The 15,332-nt window shown below is 36.3% G+C and overlaps 1 protein-coding gene across 1 annotated transcript; it reads right to left on the bottom strand.

The window, feature by feature from the left end:
- Positions 1–11,342: 11,342 nt before the first annotated feature.
- LOC103335678 (S-adenosyl-methionine 4-1-methyl-2-pyrrolidinyl-3-oxobutanic acid methyltransferase-like) lies at positions 11,343–13,232 on the bottom strand. The gene is made up of 4 exons (XM_089054105.1): positions 13,071–13,232; positions 12,468–12,872; positions 11,922–12,182; positions 11,343–11,832 (listed from the first exon to the last, which is right to left on the bottom strand). The coding sequence occupies exons 1-4, from the start codon at positions 13,143–13,145 to the stop codon at positions 11,473–11,475; spliced, it is 1,101 nt and encodes a 366-aa protein (XP_088910231.1). The 5' UTR covers positions 13,146–13,232; the 3' UTR covers positions 11,343–11,472.
- Between the last annotated feature and the right edge of the window lie 2,100 nt (positions 13,233–15,332).

Genomic DNA, 15,332 nt, shown 5'->3' with positions numbered 1-15,332 from the left:
TTTCCATGTTCTGGGTCAACATATTTCCATGTCCTATAGCTAGTTGTTGGTGTTGGCCCCGGACAGGAGCCGGCAGTGCGAATGCTCTGAGCCCACTACCTCCAGGCACCAGCTCTTGTGCGCGTGACCTAAAAGACCATGAAGTCCCTTTTGAATTGCTAAGTATTCCTTGAACACAACATGTGGAGTAATTTTTGTATGTTTCGGTTCACCTCGTGATTGATGTACCATCCAATACACATGGGTCATGTAGAAATATTCTCCAATACACATATGACATAAAAATTAAAACAAAATTCACATAACCCATGTGTATTGAATAGTACACCAGCCACATGATATACTCGGAACATACAAAAATTTCTCCAACATGTGGGGTTTTCTTTGATATACATATGTTCCCTGGTTCAATCCTTCTCTTGCTTTTGTGACCAACAACTACTACATTTTACGCTTTGAGTGACGAAGGGACTTTCATCGCGCAAAGTTACCTTTAGTCGCACATAATTCTGCTTGAGAAGTTTCGTCGCTCACATTCCGTCGCGCAAAGAGCATGAAAAAGACTTTGCGCGACCCAATTTTTTTTCCTTCGTCGCGCAAAATCGTGCGACGTAGCACCTTCGCTATGTAACGGGTTTCGGGACGACACAACTGTTCGACGCACAAACCTTTGCGCGACGAAATGGTATTAGTCGCGACAAGACTGCGCAACGGAAACTTTCGTCGTGCGAGATTCGTGTCCCAGACATTTGCGCGATGAAAGATCCTTTGTCGCGCCATTACTTATGAACTGAAACGGCCACATTTCGTTAGGCATTTTGCCCTCCTGAAAACAAAAGAAAAAGCTGCAAAGGTAGAATCCTCTCGGCCTCGCGACCGCGATATTATGGGCCAAAGCCGAGGGCTGTAAAAGATATGGCCGAAGATATCTGCGGTCAAATCGCCACGTGGCCTCAGGGTCCCACGCCCCATTTAATGAAGTAATGCCTCTGACTATCGCAGCAAGCCCACTAGTTGCAAGAAGCATTTAATGCACGAGGGGAGAGGGAAAGTGACTGAAGTCAGGATTTGGTAATGGAGATCAGAGTGGTTAGGCACAAACATTCTCACAAGTATGCTTACAACTTGAGGTCAGATCACCAACCACCAGACCAGGGCATTAAATGCATTCCCACGCCCAAGGGGGCAGAACCCACGATTAGGGCAGTGACCGAGATTTACCCAGATCCATGGGGGTCACACCACCATGCTTCATGATCCCAAATGCCGATTTGACTACCCACTTGCCCCGATCAGGCTCCACCACGCAGATCTTTTCAACCACGATTGTCCCTCCAGGACTCCCCCTATAAATACTAAACTCAAGACTACATTCAAAGGGTTCAAACACCAAACCAAAAGTCTCTCACGGAGCAAATTATATTTTCCTATAATGCACTTTCAATACCTTTATTTGCTTTCCTAGGAGTAGTGGTAGATTGTAAGGAAAATCCATTCATCAATATATCATACGACCCTTGGTTTTCAAGGCGCCGGAGCACCATCTCTGTTGTCATCTCATTTACCTCATATATCATACAACCGTCGCTCTCTGAGCAACGCGCCGGAGCACCGCCTAAAACCCGCCACCAACACCACCATTAAATGGCCTTGTAGCTCAGGTGTGAACCTGACGGCCGAGATCGGTTCCTCTCTCAGCCACAATCGTTTGATAAGGAGTCGAACTCGACACAGGCGCATCATTTAAACCATCTTCTACCCAAACCTCATCACCATCTCGACGCACGGTAGACCGTGCTGGCATGCCCGCGCACAACCACACCGCATCCAAAAGAAGGACGTCACGTGTTAACGCACATCCCCTCGGCCCGGAGCACCATGCCGTGAGATTTGCGCCGCCAACAGACTTTGCGCGACGAAGAACTAAGAGTGTCACGCAAAATGTTTTAAATGAATTTTGCGCGACGAAAAGAAACCAATTTCCATCGCGCAATGTTGTAACTCTGCCAAAAATTGGAATTAGGGTTTAGGCTTTGTGCATTTTGCGCAATGAAGAATACAGCATGTCGCGCAAGGTTCTCAAATTGTATACTTTGAGCGACAAACAAACACGTGTTGCATTGCCTAAGGTTGTCCATCCGCCAAAATTTTAGGATTCAGGGTTTGCGCGGGGAGATAAATTAAATGAGCTTGCGCGACAAAGAACAAATAGATTCGTCACGCAAGCCTTCGTTTTGTACACTTTACGCGACGAATTGTCGTTAGTTTCATTGCGCAATCCTGTGATTGCCAAAAATTTGGTTTAAGTGTTCTGTTGGGGAGTGAAAGGTCTGAATGAGATTGCGCGACGAAGAACGAATAGATTCATCGCGCAAGCCTTCGTTCTGTACACTTTGCGCAACGAATTATCGTTAGTTTCGTCGTGCAATCCTGTGATTGCCAAAAATTTGGTTTAAGTGTTCCGTTGGGGAGTGAAAGGTCTGAATGAGATTGAGCAACAAAGAACGAATAGATTCATCGCGCAAGCCTTTGTTCTGTACACTTCGCGCGACGAAGAATGAATAGATTCGTCGCGTAACCCTAAACACTTAACCCTAAACCCTAAACTAGTTTCAATGATTCAACTGGCAAACTTGTTTTTTTATACTTCGAGATCGTATACGTCCAAAATCGAAAAAAACAAACATTCAGAGATTAAGTAACGGGACAAAACTTTTCGACAGTTATAAAGGAAAAGTCACGATTTAATGGTTAGTTTAACTCCGATTTTGAAAATTTTTTACAGCTGCATTTCTTGACCGAATACGAATATAATGACTGAATTTGATCATCAATTTAAGATATTTACACTAGGTGATATCACATAATCTCATGTTTTGTTTAAGGAAAGTATAAATAAACTCTTCATTGTTGGTGAATATTGTGTTTTGATGGCATACGCATTCTACGAAACTAGTTTCAGTAATCCAGCCGTCAAACTTGTTTGTTTATACTTCGAGATCACAAACCCCAAAAATCGAAAAGAAAAAAAAAATTCAGAGATCAAGTAACGGGACAAAACTTTTCGACGGTTATAAATGAAAAGCCATGATTTAACGGTTATTTGAACTCTGATTTTGATGATTTTTTACAGCTACACTCCTTGACCCTATATGAATATAATGAACTAATTATATCGTCAATTTCAAATATATACGTGTGTATATATTAAAAATATATATATATTTGCGCGACCAGTATGACTATTTCGTCCCGCAAAATTTTAAGTTTACGCGACGAGTACCTACTGTGTCGCGCAAAATAAGTACGACGATGCCTCCTTCGTCGCACAAAGATTTGGCGCCATGTCAGATTGTTTATCATTTTCATTTTTTAAAAGTGTTTTGTGAAAATAATTTTAAAAATTATTATTAAAAAGGTTTGGATATATTGATTTACTAATGTTTTATAACTAAATTTATTTTAATAATGTTTTATTTCTCCACATATATAATGTTTGGATATAACAACTACATATATTCAAATATTTGTATTACACAAAATATGTACACTTACATAATAAAATTACAAAAAAAAATCATTATTCACCATCTGAACTATAATAACTTTCGTTATCGTCGATATCATCACTTTTGGTCTCCCAATCCTCCTACTCTTCCTCTATGACTACATCATCGTCGTTGCTTGGGCCCATTGCAACATCATATCGCGGAAGATCACCGAGGTCAATTGTAATTGACTGAATCGGTATTTCGATTGAAGACACTCCTTGTATTTGAAACGGTTCTTGTATAACATTTGTATCTTGAAGTGTTTCCGCATCATTTTCCATTGAAGATTCTAAACGTTGGTCAGCCACATTGTCGACGTCGTTGTCAGTTGGTCTAGTTCTGGTTTAGCATACACATTCCTATGATCCATATTCTGAACAACTTTTCAACTGCTCCCGGCTTTAGGGTCATCTAGATACACAATTTGTGTTGCTATGTTTGCCAAAATGTAAGGGTCATCATCATACCAAGTTCTGTTAATGTTCATAGATAGTAAGCCATGATCGATTTTAACACTTCCTTGCCTATTTGGGTTGGTGTCAAACCATCGACACTTAAACATGATCACTTGGTATCGATCTTTGTAAAGCAATTGCACGACAGTTGTGAGTTTGCCATAGAAATCAATGTCCGTACTTTCGCCTCCACCTGGGACATGGACACCGCTGTTTTGCGTACACAACTTGTCATCTCGTGCAACCCCCAAAAATTTGACGCCATTAACATTACAACCGGAGAACAATTCAACATGAATCGAGCCGAACGCCAAGTTATATAACTCATCACTATAAGTGGAGGAATTCGATGATTTCAACTTATTCCTTACAGAATCCAAATTATTCCTTACAAATACAATGCTACAATTTATATTTGTCAAATAAAAAATACTTATACCTTACAGAATCCAAAATCCATTGTGGAAATAATTCACGGTGTTTCTAGGCAACCAAATGTGATGGATGTTCCCGCTTCATCATCTCTTCATGCTCATCTAAGTATGTCATGATCTCATCACAATTGTTTAGTACGAACCAATGAGCTACCTCCATGTCATTTCTAGAAAATGACTCTCTTCGTCCAGGATCTCCAAAGGGTCGTGCGCTTTGGGCAAAAACAGAAAGTTTTTCATTTCTCATATCTCCGTCATTATTGCACTGAGGACGAGTGAATGCCGGATCCACATCTTTTAAATACATTCCACATAAAGTAAGCGACTCATATTGAACCCAAGCCTCTATAATTGATCCTTCGGGGTTCGCCCTATTGCGTACACTTTTTTTTAGCTGTCCGAGAAGTCTACCAAAATAAAACGATATCATACAAATTAGCAAGCATGTGATAATGATGCATACACAAACGATAAGGATCATATACCTTTCTATTGGATACATCCAGCGATAGTTGACAGGACCAGCAAGCAATGCCTCTTTTGGCAAATAAACCATCACGTGCATCATACTTGTGAAGAAAGCTGGAGGAAATATCATCTCAAACTTGCATAGGACTTGGACAATGTTATGGTGCAACTGAAACATATCCGTCTTTTGCAATGTTTTTGCCGTCAGTTGGGAAAAAAATCTGGACAATAACATGATTGGCTTTACTACATCTTCCGGCAATAGGTGTCGAATACCCATAGGAAGTAGGCGTTGCATAAACACATGGCAGTCATAGCTCTTAAGTCCAGTAAATTTACCTCCGTCAATATTCACGCACCATGCGATATTAGAAGGATATCCATCGGGAAACTTTACAGACGATAAAAACTTTAGAAACTCTTTCTTGTCATTCGGTTTCATAGAAAAGAATGCAAGATCCCTTCTAGCTTTATCAATGTCCCTATTCATCCATAAACCTCTTCGCATGCCCATTCTTTCCAAATCAAGACGAGCTTTGATCGTGTCCTTTGTCTTGCCCTCGAGATCTAGAATCGTGCCCACCAATGTGTCGAATACATTTTTATCAACATGCATCACATCTAGATTGTGCCTCAATTTGAGTTTCGACCAATATGGGAGCTCAAAAAACATAGGCTTGTGCGTCCAGTTCATATGTGTAGAAAGTCTTATCCAACTAACTGTTTTCCCAAACGGAGCAAAATCCAAATGGTTAAGTTGTTCCAAGATCTCATCACCGGACCATTCTCTAGGTCTAAGGCAACGCTTCTATAGTATGTAAAGATGACGCTTTTTATAAAAACCGTCGTCTATTGTATGTAAAGATGACTCTTTTCATAAGTCGTCGTCTATTGTATGTAAAGATGACACTTTTTATAAAAACCGTCGCCTCACTGTATGCAAAGATGACGCTTTTTATAAAAAAAGTTGTCTATTATATGTAAATATGACGCTTTTTATATATATAAAAAAGGTCGTCTATTGTATGTAAAGATGACGCTTTTTATAAAAAAGTCGTCTATTGTATGTAAAGATGACGCTTTTTATAAAAAAATTGTCGTCTATTATATGTAAAGATGACGCTTTTTATAAAAACCGTCGTCTATCGTATGTAAAGATGACGCTTTTTATAAAAATCGTGGTCTATTGTATGTAAACATGACTCTTTTTATAAATCGTCGTCTATTGTATGTAAAGATGACGCTTTTTATAAAAACCGTCGTCTATTATATGTAAAGATAACGCTTTTATATAAAAAAAGTCGTCTATTGTATGTAAAGATGACGCTTTTTATAAAAATTGTCGTCTATTGTATGTAAAGATGACGCTTTCTATAAAACCGTCGTCTATTGTACGTAAAGATGACGCTTTTTATAAAATCATCGTCTATTGTATGTAAAGATGACGCTTTTATAAAAAACCGTCGTCTATTGTATGTAAAGATGACGCTTTTTATAAAAATCGTCGTCTATTGTAGTAAAGATGACGCTTTTTATAAAAATCGCCGCTCTATTGTATAAAGATGACGCTTTTGTAAAAAATCGTCTATTGTATAAAGATGACGCTTTTGTAAAAAATCGCCGTCTATTGTAGGTAAAGATGACGCTTTTTGTAAAAAAGCGTCATCATCTTCTATTGTAGGTAAAGATGACGCTTTTATAAAAACCGTCGTCTATTGTAGGTAAAGATGACACTTTTATATTAAAAAAATCGTCGTCTATTATATGTAAAGATGACGCTTTTTATAAAAAAACCGTCGTCTAACAATTAAGAGTTTATCTATACTTTCGTTAAATATAACATAAGATTTTGTGGTATCCACTAGTGTAAATATTTTAAATTGAAGAAAAAATTCAGTCATTGTATTCATATAGGGTCAAGGAGTGTAGCTGTAAAAAATCATCAAAATCAGAGTTAAAATAACCTTTAATTCATGATTTTTCATTTATAACCATTGCAATTTTTTGTCTCGTTACTTGATCTCTAAATATTTATTTTTTCCGATTTTTGGCATTTATGATCTCGAAGTATAAACAAACACGTTTGACGGTTAGATCGTTGAAACTAGTTTCTTAGAATGCGTATGCCATCAAAACAATATATTCACTAACAATTAAGAGTTTATTTATACTTTTGTTAAATATAACATAAGATTTTATGGTATCCACTAGTGTAAATATTTTAAATAGAAGATCAAATTCAGTCATTGTATTCATATAGGGTCAAGGAGTGTAGCGGTAAAAAATCATCAAAATCGGAGTTAAAATAACCGTTAAATGATGATTTTTCATTTATAACCGTCGAAATGTTTTGTCTCGTTACTTGATCTCTGAATGTTTATTTTTTCCGATTTTTGGCGTATATGATCTCGAAGTATAAACAAACAAGTTTGACCGTTGGATCGTTGAAACTAGTTTCTTAAAATGCGTATGCCGTAAAAAAAAATTCACTAACAATTAAGAATTTATTTATACTTTCGTTAAATATAACATAAGATTTTGTGGTATCCACTAGTGCAAATATTTTAAATTGAAGATCAAATTCAGTCATTGTATTCATATAGGGTCAAGGAGTGTAGCGGTAAAAAATCATCAAAATCGGAGTTAAAATAACCGTTAAATGATGATTTTTCATTTATAACCGTCGAAATGTTTTGTCTCGTTACTTGATCTCTAAATGTTTATTTTTTCCGATTTTTGGCGTATATGATCTCGAAGTATAAACAAACAAGTTTGACCGTTGGATCGTTGAAACTAGTTTCTTAAAATGCATATGCCATAAAAAAAATATATTCACTAACAATTAAGAGTTTATTTATACTTTCGTTAAATATAATATAAGATTTTGTGGTATCCACAAGTGTAAATGTTTTAAATTGAAGATCAAATTCAGTCATTGTATTCATATAGGGTCAGGGAGTGTAGCGGTAAAAAATCGTCTATTGTATGTAAAGATGACACTTTTTATAAAACCGTCGTCTATTGTATGTAAAGATGACGCTTTTTATAAAAATCGTCGTCTATTGTATGTAAAGATGACGCTTTTTATAAAAATCGTCGTCTATTATATGTAAAGATGACACTTTTTATATAAAAAACCGTCGTCTATTATATGTAAAGATGACAAATTTTTTTAAAAACGTCATCTTTTAAAACACGCTAAAAATGGCCGCTTAAGTGAATTCGCGCTCGACAAATTTCAAATTTTCACCCGTCTTTGAAAATCTTATCTCTTATTAACAAGCGTAGTCTTTTAAAACACGCTAAAAAAAGTCTACTTAAGTGAATTCGCGCTCGACAAATTTTCAGATTTTCCCCCGTCTCTGAAAACCTTATCTCTCCCTCCTTGAAACCCTCCTGCACTCTCTAAAACACCCTCATGAAACTCTCTACAAAATCATCAAAAAATCGATATCAATAAAGGAGTTGAAAGGTTGAGGTCTTAGCAAATCCATAAGATGTAGAGGGATGTTCTGTATTTGAGAATCAAAGCTGGTTGAAAGGTTTGATTTGAAAGTCACCTAATCTCTTAATACCCTTGTATATCTTGCTAGTGAATTCTGGATTAGTCTCTTTGCGTTTTTGTTATGTTTTTTGTCTCCCTTCTCTCTTGATTTGTCTGATTGTTTACATTTTTTTTTTTTTTTTCTGGTTTCTTTTTAGATTTTCTGATTTGGTTATCAGGAGATGAGGAGGAAGCTTGCATATTTATAACTTTTTCTTTTGCAGATTTTTTATGTGAGTCGTATGTTTTTTTGTTGTTGAAAATTTGCAGGTTCTCGATGGTCTTTTTTATGCTCATTTTACAAGTTTTTTATGGAAATATGGACCAATTGTAAAAAATTTCTTCCACCTAATTTTTTATGTTTATAATCTTAGCTTCTTCTTTTTTTCTCTCTTTGTCATTTTGATTTATTTACAGGGATGATGGAGGAGACTTCAGTTGTGCATCATTTGTATGTTTGGATGAGGAATGCTTGGATTAGGAGTACGTAGGTCTTGTTAGGAATTATGTTTATTGTATAATAAAGATTGGTTAACTATGTAATAACTATTGAATCTTCAAGTTTTATGAAAGAAACTATTTTTGATAAAGCATTATGGTTGGTTTTCTAGTTAAAATCGTTGTATAGCATCATAAGAAATCAAAAAGCATTATTGTACGTAAAGATGACGTTTTTTTTATAAAAACCATCGTCTTTTGTATATAAAGATGACGCTTTTTATAAAAACCGTCGTCTATTGTATGTAAAAATGACGCTTTTTTATAAAAACCGTCGTCTATTGTACGTAAAGATGACGCTTTTGTAAAAAACCGCCGCTTATTGTACATAAAGATGACGCTTTTTATAAAAACCGCGTCTATTGACGCTTTTATAAAAATCGCCGTCTATTGTACGTAAAGATGACGCTTTTTATAAAAAATCGCCGTCTATTGTACGTAAAGATGACGCTTTTTATAAAAAATCGTCATCTATTGTATGTAAAGATGACGCTTTTTATATAAAAAGGTCGTCTATTGTACGTAAAGATGACGCTTTTTATATAAAAAGTCGTCTATTGTATGTAAAGATGATGTCTTTATAAACAATCCACGACGGTTTTCATAAAAAAATCGTCATCTTTACGTACAATACACGACGGTTTTATTAAAAACAGTCATCTTTCCTCCTATAATTAACGATCTTTACCTCTAAACAACGACGATTTTCTTTAACAACCGTCGTCTTTACAGATAAACAACGACAGTGAAAAGCCGTCGTAGTTTGAAACCCAAATAGACGGCAGTCGATTTCACGACGGTTTGAAAACCGAATACACGACGGTGAATTCCCGTCGTCTTTGGCCTTTTTTGTAGTAGTGTGACTTAAGAAAATGAACTATTCAGATAATGGGAAGTATTAGGGAGTGAATCCAAACAAATAATTGTCGTATTAGCTTATTAACTAGTTAGCACTTAAAAGTTGTTGATTGTAGTAAACATATTTCTGACATGTAGTCTAGATAACAACCATAAATGTGGTTTAATGTTAGTTAATAGCTACTTACTATTATCTATCTAGCTAATATCTAATAATCTATATTACACATTACATCTAAAACCATGTCATTAAGTTTCAATCCGACCAATTCCATAATGTAGAGGGGATCATGGCTCTGTATGCTTGTTTTTCCTAGGTGCTAACCAGAAGTGTGTGCCATATTAATTCATTCACACAAACACTAGCTAGGTGCAACAAGTATCTGCTTGTTTGTCCTTTATTTCCTTATAGCTTTTTCAGACAAACTTTGGTTCACGTGGCCATGAAAAAGCTTGAGGCTGAGGATTAAGTACAAAAACAACCGAACCTTAATTCTGGTATTCAGTTAGGCTTCTATCATGGAGTGGCTAAGATTGTGCAATAGTCATCTGTTTAATAAGACAATTTTACTATTAGACCCCTTGGCCCCTCTGCTTTTGTCTGTGATCTCCCTCAACTTCTTTCAATGTCTGATAGCTATTTAATAAAATCTTAATCTCCTGCCATCGAGGTTTAGTTCATTGGAAAACAGTATTGATTTGCATATTAGAGGTTTTAAGTTCGAACCCCTGTAACATCTCCCATCTCTAATTATGTGTGTGAATTTAGACTATCGTTTGTACTAAAAAAAAAATTCCTAATCTCCTTTTCCAACTCATCAACCCTCTATTTTATATGTATATTAAAGAGAAGTAGTTGCATCTCGGCAAGAGCAAAAGCTCTAGTGCACACTCCTTAGTCCTTATGCAAGCCTATATGGGAGAGGGGACTTAAGCCGATAACGAAACAATCCTTAGAAAAGATAAAAAAAACAAACCCTTATTTGGTGTTGATGTATATTGTGGATGCAGATGGAGCAGTCTATTTCTCTGAAGTCTCAATAATTTATCATCCATGTGATATCACAATCACACCTTTAATAATAGAAAAAAGTTAAGCCGTATCAACCGAGTGAATGGATCATAAACACGAAAACATATTATGGGGTATGAGAAACAAAAATCCAATTACATGAAAATATCAATGACCAACAAGCTTATTAAATCATAAAAATTCACATTCAATTTCGCATACAATAACTAAATTGGAGTTTTGGGTTCAAGCATCAATTGTGTGGCGGATTTTTTTTTTTTTAAATCTTGTTAAACTTGAACTGGAGTTTCTAAATCTTCTTTGTGTGATTCTAATCAACAAAAAACATCTAATTAACAATCTTGAACATGAACTTTTTTCAAGGGTCTTAAATTTGAGTTTGGATAGCTAGTTAGGGTTTTGGGTGGGTTTTCCACGAATCAAAAACTGAAGCTAAATTGATAATTTTCCGAAGAAACTTCGCTTCCATTTCCTTTAACGCGTTTTAAATCGAAGTACGAATAACACAAAGATGACCAGATGTCAACAGCTTTATTCTTAACAAGAAACTGAAGTCCAAGAGACCTGAAAGGTACAAACGTTACATAAACAAAGCATATGGAACATAAGCCCCATTTCTTGAATATTCATCTCAACGCTTCTTTGTCAACGAGATAACCAGGTTAATGAACTGGCAGTTTTCCCTTTCCATGTGATCAAGAACATCTTCTTCAAACCTACTAAACAAATCGTCCATGGGTGCTTCTCCAAATTGGCTAGCCAGAATCGGCTCTCCCACTGCCCTTATGTCAGTGGCAAATATTGCAGCCCTTGTCTTCTTATCAAGGCCACTGTTAGCTTGCTTGACATAAGAGTCCCAATCATTTTTGAAAACTTCAAGCTTTTGCAAAATAAAAGATCCTTCAGCCTCGATCACCTCTTCGATCTCCTTGGTTGTAGGTGCATAGTATGGCATATTGAATGTGTCCAATTTTTCCTCTTCAATCAAACCCTGAAAATTCATCAAAGTACATTTCAAATTAGCAATAAATAATGTGTCCCATATCTATTAGAAATAAATATGATCTAAAATTTAATTACCTCTAAAACCAAGTCATTGAGTTTCATTCCTACAAATTCCCAAATGCAGAGGGGATCGTCACTCTTAATGCTGCCCATGGTTGTGAGGACCATACTGCCCCCAGGGACGAGCTCTTCGGCACGTGACCTCAGAAAGACCGTGAAGTCCCTTTTGAATTGCTCCAAGTATTGCTTAAACACAGCTGGAGGGCTTGTCTTTGCTATATATATGTTCCCCTTGTTAAGTCCCTCTCCTTCTTTGGTCACCAAGCCTTTTGGAACCTACATACACACGTGTATGCTCATCACTTGTCAGATTAAATTATCAGACACGATTTTAGAATTATTATTATTTTACCAATTCAATAAAGCTAAAAAATTAGACAAACTGCAAGATATATATATTTTTTTTAAATCCCTAGTTGATTGAGAAAGTCTTCTCATGGAGATATTTTTATGTTTGAATGGAGCATCGTGCCATGTGGTGTAACTAATGAGTTATATATAACTGGGTGTATGAAGAGTTTATGCCTAATAACGACTCAATGATTGATTAAAAATCCAAACCTCAGAGATCCACATGAGAGCATAAGAAGAGTGAACAAAGTGGAGAGAATTGTCGGGGAAGAGCCTGCCATAGAAAGAGCCAGGCATTCCTGCAATGAAACATGGCCCAAGCTTCTTTTCCGGTTCTTCATCAAGTTTCTTATAGAAGCCTGGCAATGACCTGAACACCGTGTTGAAATCGTTTCGGGGAAGATCATTCAAGAAGGCTTGGAGTGATGGAGGTGGGCGGTTAAGTTTTTGGAAAGTGTTGCGGATGTTGTCTATGATATCTGATACCACCAAAAGGGTGTTGGGTCCTGAAGAGCATCCCAAGTCTGCTATTTTCAAACACTCTGGGAAGAGATTGCAACACAGCTCCTCTATGCTTGCATCAACTATAGGCTTCACTGTTGAAATCACTGCTCTCTGAAGAAAAAAAAAAGTTTAAGAAAGCATGAATATATTGCGTAGTTTTGGTTAGCAAAATAGTTTGAGAAAGAGCCATGCCCTTTAAGTGGTGAATATACAAATTATTTACTTTTCCTCTTATAAGAAGTACTTCATATAAAATCAACTAGGGCGAGAGAGAGAGAGAGAGAGAGAGAGAGAGAGAGAGAGACTCACTTGAAGTAGGGAATTGTTTGCATAGCTTGTTTTCCCAACTCCTCCATTCATGTGTAGGACTTGCTCTACCTCCATTTTTATGTTCTCAAATAATACTCCTCTCTCTCTCTCTCTCTCTTGGCGTATCTATTCTGCTGGAATACTCCCTCATATTTATAGCAAAATGCTTACCCAACACAACTAACTTGTTACTTTTTTACCTTGATAAAAAAGTTAAAAGCTCGGTATGTGGTTATCTAACATGATATCAAAATTCCAATTCACAACTAGTGCCTCTTAATTACTAACTTGCACCAACAACTTTTAACGTTTTGAGGTGCATGATCTAACACAGCTTACGTGGGATTAAGTTCGTCATAAGCTAGATTCCCATTGTAGGTCTTAAGTATTAGATTCCCATTGTAACTAACACATCGTTGGCAGCATTAGGTGTCTAACAGTGTACACTACTATGCCTGAATTAAAAATTTGATGGAACTGCTGTCCTCTCCTTTCCTATTAAGTAGCTGCAAATGGACAATTAAATCTTGTTTTTCTTTTCTTTTTTCCTTTATACAAACGATATTAGAGGAGGAGAGATTTCCACGTCGAATCACGGGACTACGAAAATAATTGTTTTTCGATCAGATGTATTGTACAATACATGTCCGTCATGTGAAACTCGTGGTCGGTGGAGAGCGAGGGCCATCTTTTGGAGCTTAATGACGTGGTTCATCCATGACCAATGAATCATGCAGCTGAGCCGAAAGGGCCAATAATGTGAGATCGAATGGTCTTGTTCCAAAGGAATTTCCTTTCCATGGGGAATTCTCAATTTCTCATGCCGAGTGTTAAAATACCCTGCGAAGAAACTAAAATGAGGCCCATTCTTTTTTGTCTTATTTTAATGTTTCCCTTGAACTTTCATCAATTTGGGCAAAAAAAAAATGACATGACTTGAGCATATTTAATAGTATGGGACACCTGATGAAGAGGATATATTGAGTCAGTTGAAAGTTCAAAAGAGAAATTGAAATTCGAAGAAAAGAACAGGATGACTACGCTATTAGGCTGACGATGTTGTCTATAGGAGTTTCCATTGCTATGTGTCTTTGTTCTGGTTGGAGTGAGTTAAAACAGAACATGCTCACCAAAAAACTGCAGCAAATCATAAACCCAGAAATATTTATAACAAAGAAAGAAAGAAAGAAAGTTTAGAAAAGGTAAGAACTTTACTGGGCTTGACTCCTAACCTTTAGGTGGGGAAGAGAGAAGAGAAGGGGAGGGTTTGATATTTTCTAGGGTTGGAAAAGATCCGTGTGTTTTTTAAACTATTATAAAAATAATAATAATAAAAAAAACATACGTATTTGTCAGAGAAAGGTACACTACATAAAAATAACTGGGCACAAATGTAGTTTTGTGTTATACGGATGTCACATTTGTTAGATAAAGACAATTAAATAATTTTATTTTTTTGAACAACTTGTCAGATGATACTTATTATTTACATTTAATTGAACATTTGACACAATTCTAGGTGTCCAGTATAAATTTGTGCTTTATGTAAATTAATTTGGCATCATTTGACAAAAAGGACAATTACAAAAAAACAATGTGCACTGATTAAGTAGATGGCATAAAATAAGATTACTTGTTTAACTATGAATTCTCTTGAATTAAAAAAAATTTGATGGAAGTGCACGTTAGGTTAGGTCAATTGTCAAAGATATTGAGCCACCCCTTATACCTAAGTTCGAAGCTTCTGCTTCTAGCAATTATAAGTCTCGAAATTATGGCTTGAGTAGTCAATCATATCAAAATAGAGGATCTCGGGCTTCTACATTTAGAGTTCATGCATTTATCCATATTTCACTTAATTTAAACCATGAGTCTTTCTCTAATGCGGACGTCCGCATGCTTTGAATCAGGTGGATTGGATTCCTGAAATTCCAAGTAGTCTACAATTTGCCAATATAAATAATTTATGTAAAAGCAATCACAGGTTTGGGAACGTGCAGATGAGATGCAGAAGAAGAAAGCACATAAAGGACGTGGGAAAGTGGAGTTATAGAAGAAGAAAACACTCCCATTGGTTGCTCTCACGTCTCTTGCAACATGTTTTTGTTTGTATATACAAATTGGGGACCAGTTGGAATTGAAGGAATGCAATCTAACTGCAGAAAAATAAGGTGTAGAGGGGATGACCGGATTTTAACAATATGCAGACGTCCTAGAGAAAAATTCTGTAAACCATTATAATAATATAATGGCTTAAAATAT

Source organism: Prunus mume, linkage group LG6 (genome assembly GCF_029339155.1).
Source record: "Prunus mume cultivar Tortuosa linkage group LG6, ASM2933915v1, whole genome shotgun sequence".
NCBI classification, from domain to species: domain Eukaryota; kingdom Viridiplantae; phylum Streptophyta; class Magnoliopsida; order Rosales; family Rosaceae; genus Prunus; species Prunus mume.
Note: the sequence above shows the minus strand (reverse complement) of the source record. Positions and strands in the feature narration are given on the sequence as shown.

Coding starts and splice junctions, on each gene's coding strand:
- LOC103335678 (XM_089054105.1), bottom strand. CDS start 13,145: ATGGAGGTAGAGCAAGTCCTACACATGAATGGAGGAGTTGGGAAAACA. Junction 12,183..12,467: donor CTCTCATGTGGATCTCTGAG/GTTTGGATTTTT, acceptor GTGTGTATGTAG/GTTCCAAAAGGCTTGGTGAC. Junction 11,833..11,921: donor TCAATGACTTGGTTTTAGAG/GTAATTAAATTT, acceptor ATGAATTTTCAG/GGTTTGATTGAAGAGGAAAA.